This window comes from Rana temporaria, chromosome 2 (assembly GCF_905171775.1).
Source record: "Rana temporaria chromosome 2, aRanTem1.1, whole genome shotgun sequence".
NCBI classification, from domain to species: domain Eukaryota; kingdom Metazoa; phylum Chordata; class Amphibia; order Anura; family Ranidae; genus Rana; species Rana temporaria.
The window spans coordinates 20,033,566-20,048,825 of record NC_053490.1 but is presented as its reverse complement, the minus strand read 5'-3'; the positions used below and the strand labels follow the sequence as shown (position 1 = coordinate 20,048,825).

General features: G+C 42.1%; 1 protein-coding gene across 1 annotated transcript; it reads right to left on the bottom strand.

The window, feature by feature from the left end:
* Nucleotides 1–1,513: 1,513 nt before the first annotated feature.
* LOC120928502 (odorant receptor 131-2-like) lies at nucleotides 1,514–2,658 on the bottom strand. The gene has a single exon (XM_040339597.1). The coding sequence runs from the start codon at nucleotides 2,508–2,510 to the stop codon at nucleotides 1,575–1,577; it is 936 nt and encodes a 311-aa protein (XP_040195531.1). The 5' UTR covers nucleotides 2,511–2,658; the 3' UTR covers nucleotides 1,514–1,574.
* Nucleotides 2,659–15,260: the final 12,602 nt, after the last annotated feature.

Genomic DNA, 15,260 nt, shown 5'->3' with positions numbered 1-15,260 from the left:
AGGCACAATGAAGCTTCAAATGGGCAAAATGAGCCACAGTGAAGCTGCAAATGGGCACAGTGAGGCTGCGGATGGGCAATGTGAGACTGCAGATGGGCAACGTGAGGCTGCAAATGGGCACAGTGAGGATGCAAATGGGCACAGTGGGGCTGCAAATGGGCATTATATAGAAAAATGGAAAAAAACTGCGCTAAAAATACTACACCTATAACACAAGTTACAGTATATTAAATTTGGGAGCTGCGATTAGCATGTAAACAATCGGTACAAGAGCAAAGAAATCGAAAAAGAAAAAATCGCGCTACACCTTAACCAAGTGAAAGCTAAATCAAAGAATCACTAAATTAAGCATGTCAAAGGAACAAAATCAGTGATATATAAATATGTGACCAATGACCTATGATAACGTGACAAATATGTCACTGGTGATTGAATAAATTCATAAAAAAACCTCAATTGCCATAAAACCAATAAACATGTGCCAATGGTAATATATAGCAAAAAAACTAAAACAATTGACATAAAATTCAAATATATATAAATGCTATATAAGTGCTCTGTGTCAGGATCCACAATCAAATAAAAAACGTGTCCAAACAAAAAAGTGATGAATCCTCCACCAGTGAATAATGATGGCTCCTTACCGACTTGCCTTGATCCCTTATGACAGGGGATCATTAAGCGCGTGTAGTTAGAAGTCTCGCTCTCCACAATGCAGCTCAGGCTACCACAATCTTTAAATCAGTTGATCTTATCCAGCGTAAAGTTGCAAATTACCAGTAAGAGTACCTTTGATCCGTTATGAAGCAATAGCTGCTGCTTTCTCCATGTCCTTTCCACTCTGAATCCCAATCAGGATTCAGAGTGGAAAGGACATGGAGAAAGCAGCAGCTATTGCTGTCATAATGGATCAAGGCAAGTCGGTAAGGAGCCATCATTATTCACTGGTGGAGGATTCATCACTTTTTTGTTTGGACACGTTTTTTTATTAGATTGTGGATCCTGACACAGAGCACGGGTGCAGAGTATTCATAATACAGCACTTATGGACTATAATTTTGCGTATACATTTTTAATATAGCATTTATATATATTTGAATTGTATGTCAATTGTTTTATTTTTTTGCCATACACCACCATTGGCACATGTTTATTGGTTTTATGGCAATTGAGGTTTTTTTATGAATTTATTCAATCAACAGTGACATATTTGTCACGTTATCATAGGTCATTGGTCACATATTTATATATCACTGATTTTGTTCCTTTGACATTCTTAATTTAGTGATTCTTTGATTTAGCTTTCACTTGGTTAAGGGGTAGCGCCATTTTTTTCTTTTTCTATGCAAATGGGCATTGTTGACCCTCTTTTCCACTAGCTGCTGCATTTCCCACCCTAGGCTTATACTCGAGTCAATACGTTTTCCCAGATTTGTGTGGTAAAATTAGGTGCCTTGGCTTATATTCGAGTATATAGGGTAAGCAGATTAAAAACAATATTGTATGAAAAGCATTAATATTTTTAAGACCTTCAAGATTTTATTTACAAAACAAAAATTATCAGAGATATTAATTTACTTTCCAGCCTCTTCCACTGATGGTACTGCCGATCGGAATGTCATCATATACTTGCGCAAGGTTTCATCTCTCAGTCCGTAGATTAATGGGCTTATAAGCCGAGGAAGACACATGAAGACCAGATAATTAATAATACTCAAAAAGACTTGATAGATTTTCAGGTAGGTTTCGGTGAAAAAAGAGCTGAAGGACATCATACATAATATCAGTTGAAATGCATGAAGCATGATCGTCTTTCCTGCCTTGAACGCCGATGACTTGTCAGAACTGATCTTTCGAGCAACCAGCACCACCTGGATATAAGTGTAGATGATGATGAGTCCCACAGCAGTAAAGCTAATGGTGCTGCTACAGAGTGTGATGATGCCTTGTGCCTGAGTCGCCGTCATTGACCCTCGGCTACAAACCACAGACAGAGAGAAGAAGTTCTTCCCAACCTTGGAGCCCAGGACCACGATATCTGCCAGGTTAAATATCAAAGCTATTGCCCAAATACAAGCAAGGGCGATGGTGGTGCTCCTTGGCGTGCACATCTGAGTGTGTCTCAGCGGGAAGCACACTGCCACATAGCGTTCCAAAGACATGACACTTAGATTGTAGGGAGTGACCCGGAAAGTCGATGTGCTTATCGTCAGCATAGTGTAGCAGAGCGAGGCTGGGATGTAAACATAATACATGTAAGCTACATAAAGGGCAAAGACCACTATGAGATACAGGCTATCATTAAGAATCATATGGATGAAGAGGACATAGCGAGCCTTCTCCTTAATATAAGCAGTGGTGAAGAAAGCGCAAAGTATGACCACGACAAAATAGAAGAAGACGCAATGACTCAGTACTAAGATGATAAAGCAGGCCATGTTTACAATGCCAGCAGTTTTGAGCAAGGACATATCGGTAAGGTTGGCAGAGAGAAAAGTAGTATTTTCCATTGGAGAACTATGCTGGTAGCCTACACCTGTAATATAAAATAGTATATGATGAAAGGGAAACTAGACAATGGGGTAAGAGCTGCGAGAAGGATGCAACCACATAAAGCGACTAATATTTCCATAAACTTTCCACTGCTTTATACTCCAATCCAATTCTAGCAACATTTTGCAATAAAAAAACAAAACTTAGAGAATGGTTAAAATTCAAATTCATTATAGAATGGATAACACATATCCGACATATGCGTGAATTGTGGATGCTGCACACCCCAATTTGTAGTATTTAATGGAAGTTCCCTCAAGGTTTTTTTAGCAGCGAGATAAGTATTGGAAAGCATATTTATCGGCGTATATCGCGCACTTTTTTGCCCTGAAAATCAGGGCAAAATCGTGGGTGCGCGATATACGCCGATATCCGCTTTCCTGCGCCGAGTTTTGAATACTGCGCCGACATATACCGAGCGCAGTACACTCGGGTATAGTCGGCCAGTCTCGGCTTCTTCCACGGTCACGTCCTGGACGTACAGGACGTGAGCGCGACAGTTGCCGAGCCTGCCCGAGTGTACTGCGCTTGGTATATGCTGGCGCAGTATTCAAAACTCGGCGCGGGAAACGAGCGGGGAGGACGCCGCGAGGACGCCGCAGAAGGACACCGGACCCGCCGAAGAGGACACCGGACCCGCCGAAAAGGACACCGGACCCGCCGCAGAAGGACACCTGAAGCCGCAGAAGGACACCCGAACCAGCAGAAGGATGCCGGACCCGCCGAAGAGGACACCCGAAGCCGCAGAAGAACGCCGGACCCGACGAGGCCACCGATGGACCGATGGACGCCGCGCAAGACACCAAAACTGTAAGTACAAAAATAACTTTTTTTCCACAGGATTGGGGGTCACTTTAGGGGTGCGCGGTATACGCGGGAGCGCGTTATACCGCGATAAATACGGTACATAAAAATTGGTATTTATTAAATGTAACGGAATGACCTGTGACGCCCAGAGACTTTTGAAGGATGGGGGGTACTCCTGTGTCAGCGTCACTAATGACTCTTGGGTCTAGGGTCACCCTGTGCCCCTTTTGGGCATAGGGTGACTGAGAAATATTTATTATAAATTACATGAGATGGGACATTACTGATAATTCATGTATTGCAGGAGATGTGGACATATTACAGGTGATTTCATTCTGACCCCCAACCGGTCAATAAGAGTGTCTCCTTCAATGCTAATACTGTTTTGTGTGAAAATTCTATTGATGATAGAGGTGTTGTGAGTTAGCAGTCTAAAGGTCAGATGTCTCCTTTCAGGGGTGGGGAATTAGCATGTCAATTATGTTTAGTAAAGGAATGTGTATTATGCAGGTGAATCACTTATTGTCGGAGACAGAACGTCTGGGGGATAATTAACTCCTCTGAATGTCATTATCTAAAAGAATGTGATTGAAGCCTCATTGTGTGATGTGTGGGTGGAGAGTTTCTTTGTCCCTGTTATTAACTGTAACATGCTTGTACTGTATATAAGAAAGCTAAGATACCATTAAGGGCTCATTTCATTTGACGAAGAACACGTATGTCTCGTCTTTCTGAGGGAATTCTTATGGATCGTGTCTGCTGGCTTGTTGGACTGTCGGATAAGCTGTCGTGGTTGATGGAATGGGAATATCGTAAACGGTGGTGACCGTTACAATTTATTAGTTAAATTATATCAAAAATAGTTTCCATAATTACATAGAAGTCGTAAAAAACAGTTCTGACCCTAACATTGACAACATACTCATTAAAAAATGGAAAACTACACATAACTCATGTTGTGTAAACTCTTTGTAATTTTGTAGAGCTTCACATGATCATAATAATAAAGGGATTATGTGAAGCTCTACAAAGTACCCTTTATTATTATGATCAAGGGTCATCATTTTTACGACTTCTATGTAATTATGGAAAATATTTTTGATATCATTTAACTAATAAATAAATACCAATTTTTATGTAACATCTTTTGCTTTCCAATACTTATCTCGTGCTAAAAAAAAACCTTGAGGGATCTTCCAATAAATATTCAAATTTATTTATTTTTGCTGTCCCTTTGGGGAATTTTTCCTTCAATTCCTATCTAAGCCCAGGTTCACACTGGGCTGCCGGAATGAAGCCGTGCAAGTTCAGCTGAACTCGCATGATTTCACTCCCGCTTGTCAGTCCCGGTTTTGGCCACGATTACAGAGACATCTGTGCAGGTTTCTGCACAGATGTCAATGTAAATTGCGGGCCGAAATCGCAAAAAGTAGTACGGAAACGACTTTTTGAAATCGGTGCAGCGCCGCAGATGTGGCGTTGCACCGATTAGGACAGTGCCATTGCCGGCTATTGCCACCGATTTGATATGTCAAATCGCATTTTAAATCGCACCAGTGTGAACCAGGGCTTAAACAGGGACGTGTGGTGAGGTCAGTGGCTGGTGAGGCACTGGCTAGTATCAGAGCCAGATACACACAGGTTACATACGCCGCGATCGTTAGAACAATAATTCTAGCACTAGACCTCCTCTGTAACTCTAATGCCTCGTACACATGGCCGGACTTTCCGAGAAAAAAAGTCAGACAGGCTTTTTTTCTCTGCAAGACTGACCGCGTGTAGCCTCCATCTGACTTTTTTGGTCGGAAGCATAGGTGTGCACAGCCTATTGCATTAGGGTGTGAACCCCAAAAATCAAACACCTATGCGTATGTTTGCATGTGTATATATATATATACTGACAGCGTCAGTAGAGCAATAGACGGTGTCAGTAGGGCAGAGATTGGTCAGTAGGGCAGTGGACAATGTCAGTAGTTTTTAGTTTTTTTTTTATTATTTAAATTTTTTTTAGGGGGACATGGTGAAATATCAAGGGCTAAAAAGGGGGGAATCTGCACCACACAGGGTAATTAGGGTGTGCCCAGGCACACCCTGTGTGCACGCCTATGGTCAGAAGTCAGACGGACCTTAGATAGAGATTCTGTTCTCTTTTTGTCTGTCAGACTTCCGACTGGCTCACGGCGGACTTTTGCACGGTCAAAAGTCAGACCGTGTGTACGAGGCTTTAACATGTAACCTGTAAAAAAAATTAAAGCATCACATATGGAGTTTTTTTAAGTACTGAAGTTTGGCCTCATTCCACAAGTGTGCACAATTTTAAAGAGTGACAAATAATAATAATAAATAAAATAATAAATAATAAAATAATAATAATAATAATAATAATAATAATAATAAAATAATAATAATAATAATAATAATACTGTGATAATTTACTCAGAGTAAAATCATCTTTCACAGTACACAAAAAAATCAGGCTAACGTTTGTTTTTTTATTTCTGAAACTGTTTTTTTCCCCCCAAAAAATGCTTCTTAAAAAATGTCTGCGCAAATACCGCGTGACATAAAAATTTGCAATGACCACCATTTTATTCCCTAGGGTGTCTACTAAAACCATATATATAATATATTTGGGGGTTCTAAATAATTTTCTAGCAAACAAAATTATGATTTTTACATGTAGGAGAGAAGTGTCAGAACTGGTCTGGGTGGCAAGGGGTTAATTACCATAAGTAAGTAATATACAAATAATTATTATATATTGTTTTTAAGGTAATATACTATATTTTTCAAAAACTGTACTCAAGCAGGTGGCTTAACGGACAAATTACTGTAGTTTGAAGTTTTAACTTCCAACCAGTAATTTCACAGTAAATAGATAAATAATTAAAGGGTCACTAAAGGAAAAATTTTTTTTAGCTGAAATGACTGTTTACAGGGCATAGAGACATAATAGTTAAAGGAGTTCTCTGACCTAAAAGTTTTAACCCCCGCTGTGCCCGGGCTGTAAAAAAATAGAAAATAAACTGTCGCTTACCTGCCTACGATCCCCCGTTGTTCCGATATCGCCGTCCCGTTCTCCGGTCCCGGGCCCCTTCCGCTTCCTGTGTGTCGGTGACTCATAGTGCGCTCAGCCTATCAGCGGCCGCAGCAATGTCCCGTCGCGGCCACTGATAGGCTGAGCGCACTATGAGTCACCGACACACAGGAAGCGGAAGAGGCCCGGAGAACGGGACGGCGATATCGGAACAACGGGGGATCGTTGGCAGGTAAGTGACAGTTTATTTTCTATTTTTTTACAGCCCGGGCACAGCGGGGGTTAAAACTTTTAGGTCAGAGAACTCCTTTAACTGATTCCTTTTAAAAATTATTACAAATAGATAAAAAAACAATCATATAATGTGCCTGCAGTGTAGTTTCGTTTTTGCTGTTGTTTGCTGGTTCTCTGATGTACAGAGAGCCACTTGAGGGCAGTCAGCCAATAGAGAGCAGTGATACTTTGTCTAAAACTCCTCAGCACCAATCCAGTTTCGTTTTACACACAGTAATCACACCTCCTTGATTAGTGACCACCGTGAGAAATCTCCCAGTACTGTGGTTATCAGGAAACAGGCAACCAGGATGTGTCCAGAACAGAGAGGATTTACAGCAACATCAAAGCAAAAACGAACACTGAGGACATGAAACCAGGACTGCAGCAAGGTAAAGGAAGCTATTTAGCTAAAAAAAAAAATTCCTTTAGTGACCCTTTAATTATTTATTATGTTATACCATATAGCATAATAATATATGATTTAATTTGATTATAACAGTACCTTTTTAACAGAATCAGATTCCCCCTCTTAACTGTGTGAGAAAAACATGGGGTTGTGGGTAAATCTTATACCCATAAACACATGTTTTGTTCCTTGTAGTTAAAGGGTCACTAAAGGAAAAAAAATGTTTGGCAGAAATGACTGTTTACAGGGTATAGAGACATAAAAGTTAACTGATTCCTTTTAAAAATGATTAAAAGTAGATAAAAATCAATCATATAATGTGCCTCTAGTTTCACTTTCACTTTTAAACTGGCTTTATGTTTCTGTGAAGTAAAGAGACACACAGAACAAAAACAAACAAATCCAGGGCAGTGTTTTGTTTTTAAAACTAATCTGATTGGTTCTGAGGAGTTTTAGACACACAGTAATGACAGCTTAGACCACCCTGAGACAGCTCCCAGTACCATGGTTAAAAGGAAACAGACAAGCAGGAAGTGTGGAGATCACAGCAGAATTACAGCTACTTCAAAGCAAAAACAAACAATAAGGGCATGAAACCAGAACTGCAGTAAGGTAAAGGAAGCTATTTAGATTAAAAAAAAAATTCCTTTAGTGACCCTTTAAGGCTGGAAGGGAGCATGTGTCTTTTAGACACACGTCCCCTTCTATGACCCTGCAATAATTGGTGTGCCTCCACCGCAGCATTTTTATTGGACAGCTGTGACCAATGGTACTTTGCCATTGGTCCAGGACTCCAAGCTGTCCATTGAGCTCAGTGCCTCTGACAAGAAGTGAGGAGAGGCACTGTGAGCTCATCCTCTCAGTCTGCTGCAAACAGAGTGTGTCATCTTGTATTTAAACTGGCCGCTCTGTATTTAGCTTCTGACAGGCTGTGCAAGGAGCCCCATATCTCTGGAACCATAGGTTGTAGGAGCCCCTTTTTTTACCAGTGGTGAGGTAGGACTTAGGCTACATACCCCCAAGGGGTTTCTGTGATCCCAGGTCACCAAGCTATGACCCTCGAAGCTTAATTTGAATTTATTTTTTAATGTTCATGGGAGGTGAGGCCCTGCCTCACCTGCCTCCCCTGACTGCACGCCCCTGATCTTAAAATACAACAGGAAGTGATAGTAGGTCTGGAGTAGGGATGATCTTGGGTTCTGTCTGAACCCAGAAGTTAGCGGTCATTGCTGAACCAATGAACAGGCAGGAGATGTACAGTATAGGCATGTATACAAAGGGACGGGGATGCTTGTGATAACACTGACCTAATATGGCCACGTGCCCATAATAGGTCGTTTATATCATAAGTACCCCCGTCCCTTTGAGTATGTCCGCTGTAAGGCAGGTAATCTCCCGCTCACAGTTCATTGGCCCAGCACTGACAACTAATTTACAGGTTTGCATGAACTTAGGTTTGAACCAAACCCAAGCCCATCACTATTCTATATCATAAGATCATTTCTCACCAAGGCAATTATCATCAGAACAAATTTCCTTATTGGAAAATTTCCCCTTTATGCTTTTTTTACGGGTAATAATAAATTGTAGATGCCCAATCCCAGCGACAATAGTCACCAGAACAAATAGAGACAGTAAATACATAGTGGAGGACATCTTACCATTCTTTATCCAACACAAAAGAACATGTCAGCAAAGGAAAGTTAGCCAGTTTAATTCCATGGAAAATATCCCACAAAAACGATTTTTAGAGCTCCCTGCCTCAACAAAAACACGTGTCTGGACGTAAGAGCTTACCTGGTGTCAGCCTGCATATATACAGTATGATTGTGCCACATATATGAGCAATTGCCATGCACACTGGAGTAAGAGCTTCAACTCTTCTGGGCAGGCTGTCCACAAGGTTTAGGAGTGTGTCTATGGGAATGTTTGACCATTCTTCCAGAAGAACATTTGTGAGGCACTGATGTTGGACGAGAAGGCCCTTCTCCCAGTCTCTGCGCTCTAATTCATCCCAAAGGTATTCTGTCGGGTTAAGGTGCAGGCCAGTCAAGTTCCTCCACCCCAAACTCCGCTCATCCATGTCTTTATGGACCTTGCATTGTGCACGGGTCCAAATCATTTGGTGGAGGGGGGATTATGGTTTGGGGGTGTTTTTCAGAAGTTGGACTTGGCCCCTTGGTTTCAGTGAAGGGAACTCTTAAGGCGTCAGCATATCAAGAAATTTTGGACAATTTCATGCTTCCAAATTTGTGGGAACAGTTTGGGGACGGCCCCTTCCTGTTCCAGCATCACTAGTGCACAAAGCATTTGGGATGAATTTAGAGTGGAGACAGAGCCAGACCTTCTCATCCATCATCAGTGCCTGACCTCACAAATGTGCTTCTGGAAGAATGGTCAAAAATTCCCATAGACACACTCCTAAACCTTGTGGACAGCCTCCCCAGAAGAGTTAAAGCTGTTATAGCTGCAAAGGGTGGGCCAACTCAATATTGAACCCTACGGACTAAGACTGGGATGCCATTAAAGTTCATGTGCGTGTAAAGGCAGGTGTCCCAATACTTTTGGTAATATAGTGTATATTGTACATCCACACCAGTCTGTGAAAAGGCAGGTGTCCCAATACCTTTGACAATACAGTATATACAGGTATGCTCATAAGTTTACATACCCTGGCAGAATTTATGATTTCTTGACCATTTTTCAGAGAATATGAATGATAACACAAAAACATTTCTTTCACTCATGGTTAGTCTTTGCCATTTATTATCAATCAATTTATTATCAATCAACTGTGTTTTACTCTTTTTAAATCATAATCACAACAGAAACTACCCAAAATGACCCTGATCAAAAGTTTACATACCCGGGTGATTTTGGCCTGATAACATGGGGTTTGAATGGCTATTAAAGGTAACCATCCTCACCTGTGATCTGTTTGCTTGTAATTAGTGTGTGTGTGTGTATAAAAGGTCAATGAGTTTTCTGGACTCCTGACAGACTCCTGACAGACCCTTGCATCTTTCATCCAGTGCTGCACTGATGTTTCTGGATTCTGAGTCATGGGGAAAGCAAAAAAATGTTAAAGGATCTGCGGGAAAAGGTAGGTGAACTGTATAAAACAGGAAAGGGATATAAAGAGATATCCAAGGAATTGAGAATTCCAATAAGCAGTGTTCAAACTCTAATCAAGTGGAAAATGAGGGGAAAATTGTTCGGGATGCAAAGAAAAACCCACAAATAGCTTCAGGTGAAATACAGGAATCTCTGAAAACATGTGGTGTGGCTGTTCCAAGATGCACAATAAGGAGGCACTTGAAGAAAGATGGGCTGCATGGTCGAGTCTCCAGAAGAAAGTCATTACTACGCAAATGCCACAAAGTATCCGCTTACAATACACCAAACAGCACAGAGACAAGCCTCAAACCTTCTGCCACATAGACCAAAATGTAGCGTTTTGGCCACAACCACAAACAAGGCCTATGATGAAAGGTACACCATCCCTACTGTGAAACACGGTGGTGGATCGCTGATGTTTTGGGGATGTGTGAGCTACAAAGACACAGGAAATTTGGTCAGAATTGATGGCAAGATGAATGCAGTGTGTTATCAGAAAATACTGGAGGAACATTTTATTCATCAGCCAGGAAGCTGCGCATGGGACGTACTTGGACATTCCAACATGACAATGATCCAAAACACAAGGCCAAGTCCACCTGTCATTGGCTACAGCAGAATAAAGTGAAGGTTCTGGAGTGGCCATCTCAGTCTCCTGACCTCAATATCGTTGAGCCCCTCTGGGGAGATCTCAAACGTGCCGTTCGGCCCAAGAATTTACAGGAACTGGAGGCTTTTTACCACGAAGGAATGGGCAGCTTTACCATCTGAGAAGATAAAGAGCCTCATCCACAAATACCACAAAAGACTTCAAGCTGTCATTGATGTAAAGGGGGCAATACACGGTATTAAGAACTGGGGGTATGTAAACTTTTGATCAGGGTAATTTGGGTAGTTTCTGTTGTCATTATGATATAAAAAGAGTAAACGCAGTTGCTTGATAATAAATGGCTTCAGCCAAACACTAAACATGAGTGATAGAAAAGTTTATTATGTTATCATTCATATTCTCTGAAAATTTACCAAGAAATCATAAATTCTACCAGGGCATGTAAACTTATGAGCACAGCTGTATATATATATGTATATAGTATATCAGCATATGTAGCTAAGCAAGCTCCCTTAATTAATAGTACCAGTTAAAAAATATATATATTCAGTATACCTATCTATCTATCTATATATATTTATTTATTTTTTCCTATGAATGAAAATGCACATTATATATACACTTTGGCCCAGATTCAGGTAGGGAGCGTGTATTTGTGTGTGGGCGTAACGTATCATATTTACGCTACGCCTCCGCAACTTTGACAGGCAAGTGCATTATTCACAAAGCAAAGTTGCGGCGGCGTAGCGTAAATAGGCCGGCGTAAGCCCGCCTAATTCAAATGTGGAAGATGTGGGCGTGTTTTATATAAATTTATTGTGACCCCACGTAAATGGCGCCTTTTACGAGATGGTGCATGGGCCGTCCGTGAAAGTATCCCAGTGCGCATGCTCCAAATTAACCCGCAAAAAGCCAATGCTTTCGACGTGAACGTAAATGACGCACAGCCCTATTCGCGAACGACTTACGCAAACAACGTAATCAACGGAAAATTCGACGCTGGCCCGACGTCCATACTTAACATTGGCTGCGCCTCATATAGCAGGGGTAACTTTACGCCGGAAAAAGCCTAACGTAAACAGCGTATCTGTACTGCGTCGGCCAGGCGTACGTTCGTGAATAGGCGTATCTAGCTGATTTACATATTCTAGGCGTGAATCAGCGTACACGCCCCTAGTGACCAGCGTAAATATGCAGTTAAGATACGACGGCGTAGGAGACTTACGCTGGTCGTATCTTAGAGAAATTCTGGCGTATCTGATTCTTTGAATCAGGCGCCAAGATATGAAGCCTCACACTCAGAGATACACCGTCATATCTCCTACCTGAATCTGGCCCTTTATGCCTGAAAAGACAACAGAACTGATTTAATAAAGGATTGGCGGCTGTTCGCTTTGTAAAGTGTCTGTTAGTGAATACGGTGGAACCTCGTTCACTTTGAATACCCAATCATGTCCAAGAGAAATAAGAAAAATAGGATTTTTGGTCGCACAATTGGTTGATTGGAATAAATGCCGCTTTCGCCAAGCTTAGTGAACCTTACGTTTTCTGGGTCAACAATCTTATTTTTTGTTTAGGAAATAAATCTCAATTTTTTCTTTTCATTTTTTTTTTGTTGGCCACAGAGCAGAAATTTCATCTGAACCAATTGATATCAAATCTGCATTTATTTGGCCTCAAATGTTTAAATCCGCCTATATATACCTTTTTACCCCAGAAGAACGGTCACAATAATTTGTCATGCCGCTGGCTCTGGCGTGGTGTGGCATTAGACCCAGAACTATCCAGACATCGGATGAGAGGTCAGACAGGAACAGGAGGAACCCTGGTTGAGAATGGTTGGTTTAACCACTTAACCCCCGGACCATATTGCTGGTCAAAGACCAGAGCACTTTTTGCGATTCGGCACTGCGTCGCTTTAACTGACAGATGCGCGGTCGTGCGACATGGCTCCCAAACAAAATTGGCGTCCTTTTTTCCCCACAAATAGAGTTTTCTTTTGGTGGTATTTAATCACATCTGCAGTTTTTAGTTTTTGCGCTGTAAACAAAAATAGAGCGACAATTTGGAAAAAAATGAATATTTTTTACTTTTTGCTATAATAAATATCCCCCCAAAATATATAAAAAATCTTTTTTTTCCTCAGTTTAGACCGATACGTATTCTTCTACATATTTTTCGTAAAAAAAAATCGCAATAAGCGTTTATTGATTGGTTTGCGCAAAAGTTATAGCGTTTACAAAATAGGGGGTATTTTTATGGCATTTTTATTAATATTTTTTTTTTACTAGTAATGCCGGCGATCAGCGTTGTTTTTTTTTCGGTACTGCGACATTATGGTGGACACTTTGGACACTTTTGGCATTTTTATAGCGATCAGTGCTATAAAAATGCATTGGATTACTATAAAAATGACAGTGGCAGTAAAGGGGTTAACACTAGGGGGCGGGAAAGGGGTTAAGTATGTTCCCTGGGTGTGTTCTAACTGTAGGGGGGGTGGGACTGACATGGGGAAATGACTGATCGCTGTTCATACATTGTATGAACAGAAGATCAGCATTTCTCTCCCTGACAGGACCAGGAGCTGTGTGTTTACACACACTGCTCCCGGTCCCCGCTCTGTAACGAGCGATCGCGTGTGCCCGGCGGCGATCGCACCCGCCGGGCACGCGCACGGGAGTCGGGGGCGAGCAGGGGGCCTGCGCGAGAGCTCGTAGCTATACGTCAGCTCTCGCGCAGGCCCCCTGCTCGCCCCCGCTCCCGTGCGCAATGCCCGGCGGGCGCGATCGCCGCCGGGCACACGCGATCGCTCGTTACAGGGAGCGGGGGCGAGCAGGGGGCCTGCGCGAGAGCCGACGTATAGCTACGGGCTCTCGCGCAGGGGAGCCGACCTGCTGCCGTAAAACGACGGCGGCTGGTCGGTAACTAGTTAAAGTATTCCAGAGCGTGAAAGGCGAGTATCTCATATTGAAATAAAATAATCACTCGGGTCAATTTAAAGATCTCATTCATAAAGGATAACTGCTCCTAGTTTAAAACACACAAGTATTTTTACCATATCCAAGGTTACAAAACAGCTCTCCCCGTTCTTCAAAAAAAATTTGTTTGGGAGCCCCTTTCCACGACCGCGCAATTGTCTGTTAAAGCGACGCAGTGCCGAATCGCAAAACCTGGCCGGGTCCTTTAGCTGCCTAAAGGTTTGGGTCTTAAGTGGTTAAATGACACCTGAGACATGGGTATTGAAAGTGAACACTTCTCTATACCTTTAGATAATCAGCCCCGGTGTTTTCACTGTCATGAAACACAAATTAATCCTTTGAGATCTTCTCTATGCGTCGTGCTTGGCGCAGTGTAATCTCTGCCTTGAGTGATGTAGATGTGCTACAACCTTCACTTCAGCAGAAAGACTTTCAGCCAGGCAGGCTCTTCTATACTTACAGCAAGGCAATTGATGAAGACCGTCAGCAACCGAGATATTCTGGAACATGGATCTCCCGAGGTTTTGTGCTCATGTCACAGCGTCCTTATATAAATACTTTGTACTGTGCCAGGGGGTGATAGAAAATTACACATTAGCTCTTTAGAGATACAACTGTTGCGTCATGTGATAAAGGGATTAACACCTTTTTTTAGCAAGTGCGGAGTTAAATGATCCCTATGCACCAACACGTCTCAGGGGTGCACTGCGTCCCATTTTAGTGTCTTAATTGCTCTCCTGCTATGTTTATATGACACGATTTATTATGTCAAATGTCCCTGATTTCTAGGAATGTCCCTAATCTGGAACAAAGTCCCCCCCCCCCCCCGTCCCTCTTTCCGTCTCATTTGTCCCTCGTTTTGGTCTGATTTATATAGTTGTATATCAAATGCACTTTTTATCTTTCAAAAAGTGTTTTGGGGTGCTAAAGCTTTCGCCCAGGTTCACACTGGGTACGATTTGCTTTGATTTGAGATGCGATTTCACATGTGAAATCGCATCTCAAATCGGCGGCATATGCCGGCAATTGTCGGCAATGACACCGTCCTAATCGGTGCGACGCCGCATCTGCGGAGCTGCACCGATTTCAAAAAGTAGTTCCTGTACTACTTTTTGTGATTTCGGGCCACGATTAACATTGACATCTGTGCAGAAACCTGCACAGATGTCTCTTAAATCGCGGCCGAAATCGGGACTGCCAGCGGGAGTGAAATCGTGCGAGTTCAGCTGAACTCGCACGGCTTCACTCCCGCAGCCCAGTGTGAACCAGGGCTACATCCAATTTCTACATTGCTGCATTTGTATATTTCAAAATCCACGATAAACGAATAGCAGTGGTAAAAAAAAAAAGCACTTTTTTGTGTAATTTTCCATTAAAGGGGTTGTAAAGATTTGTGTTTTATCACCTTAATGCAGGGGTCTCCAAACTTTCGAAACAAAGGGCCGGTTTACTGCCCTCCAAAGTTTAGGAGGGCCG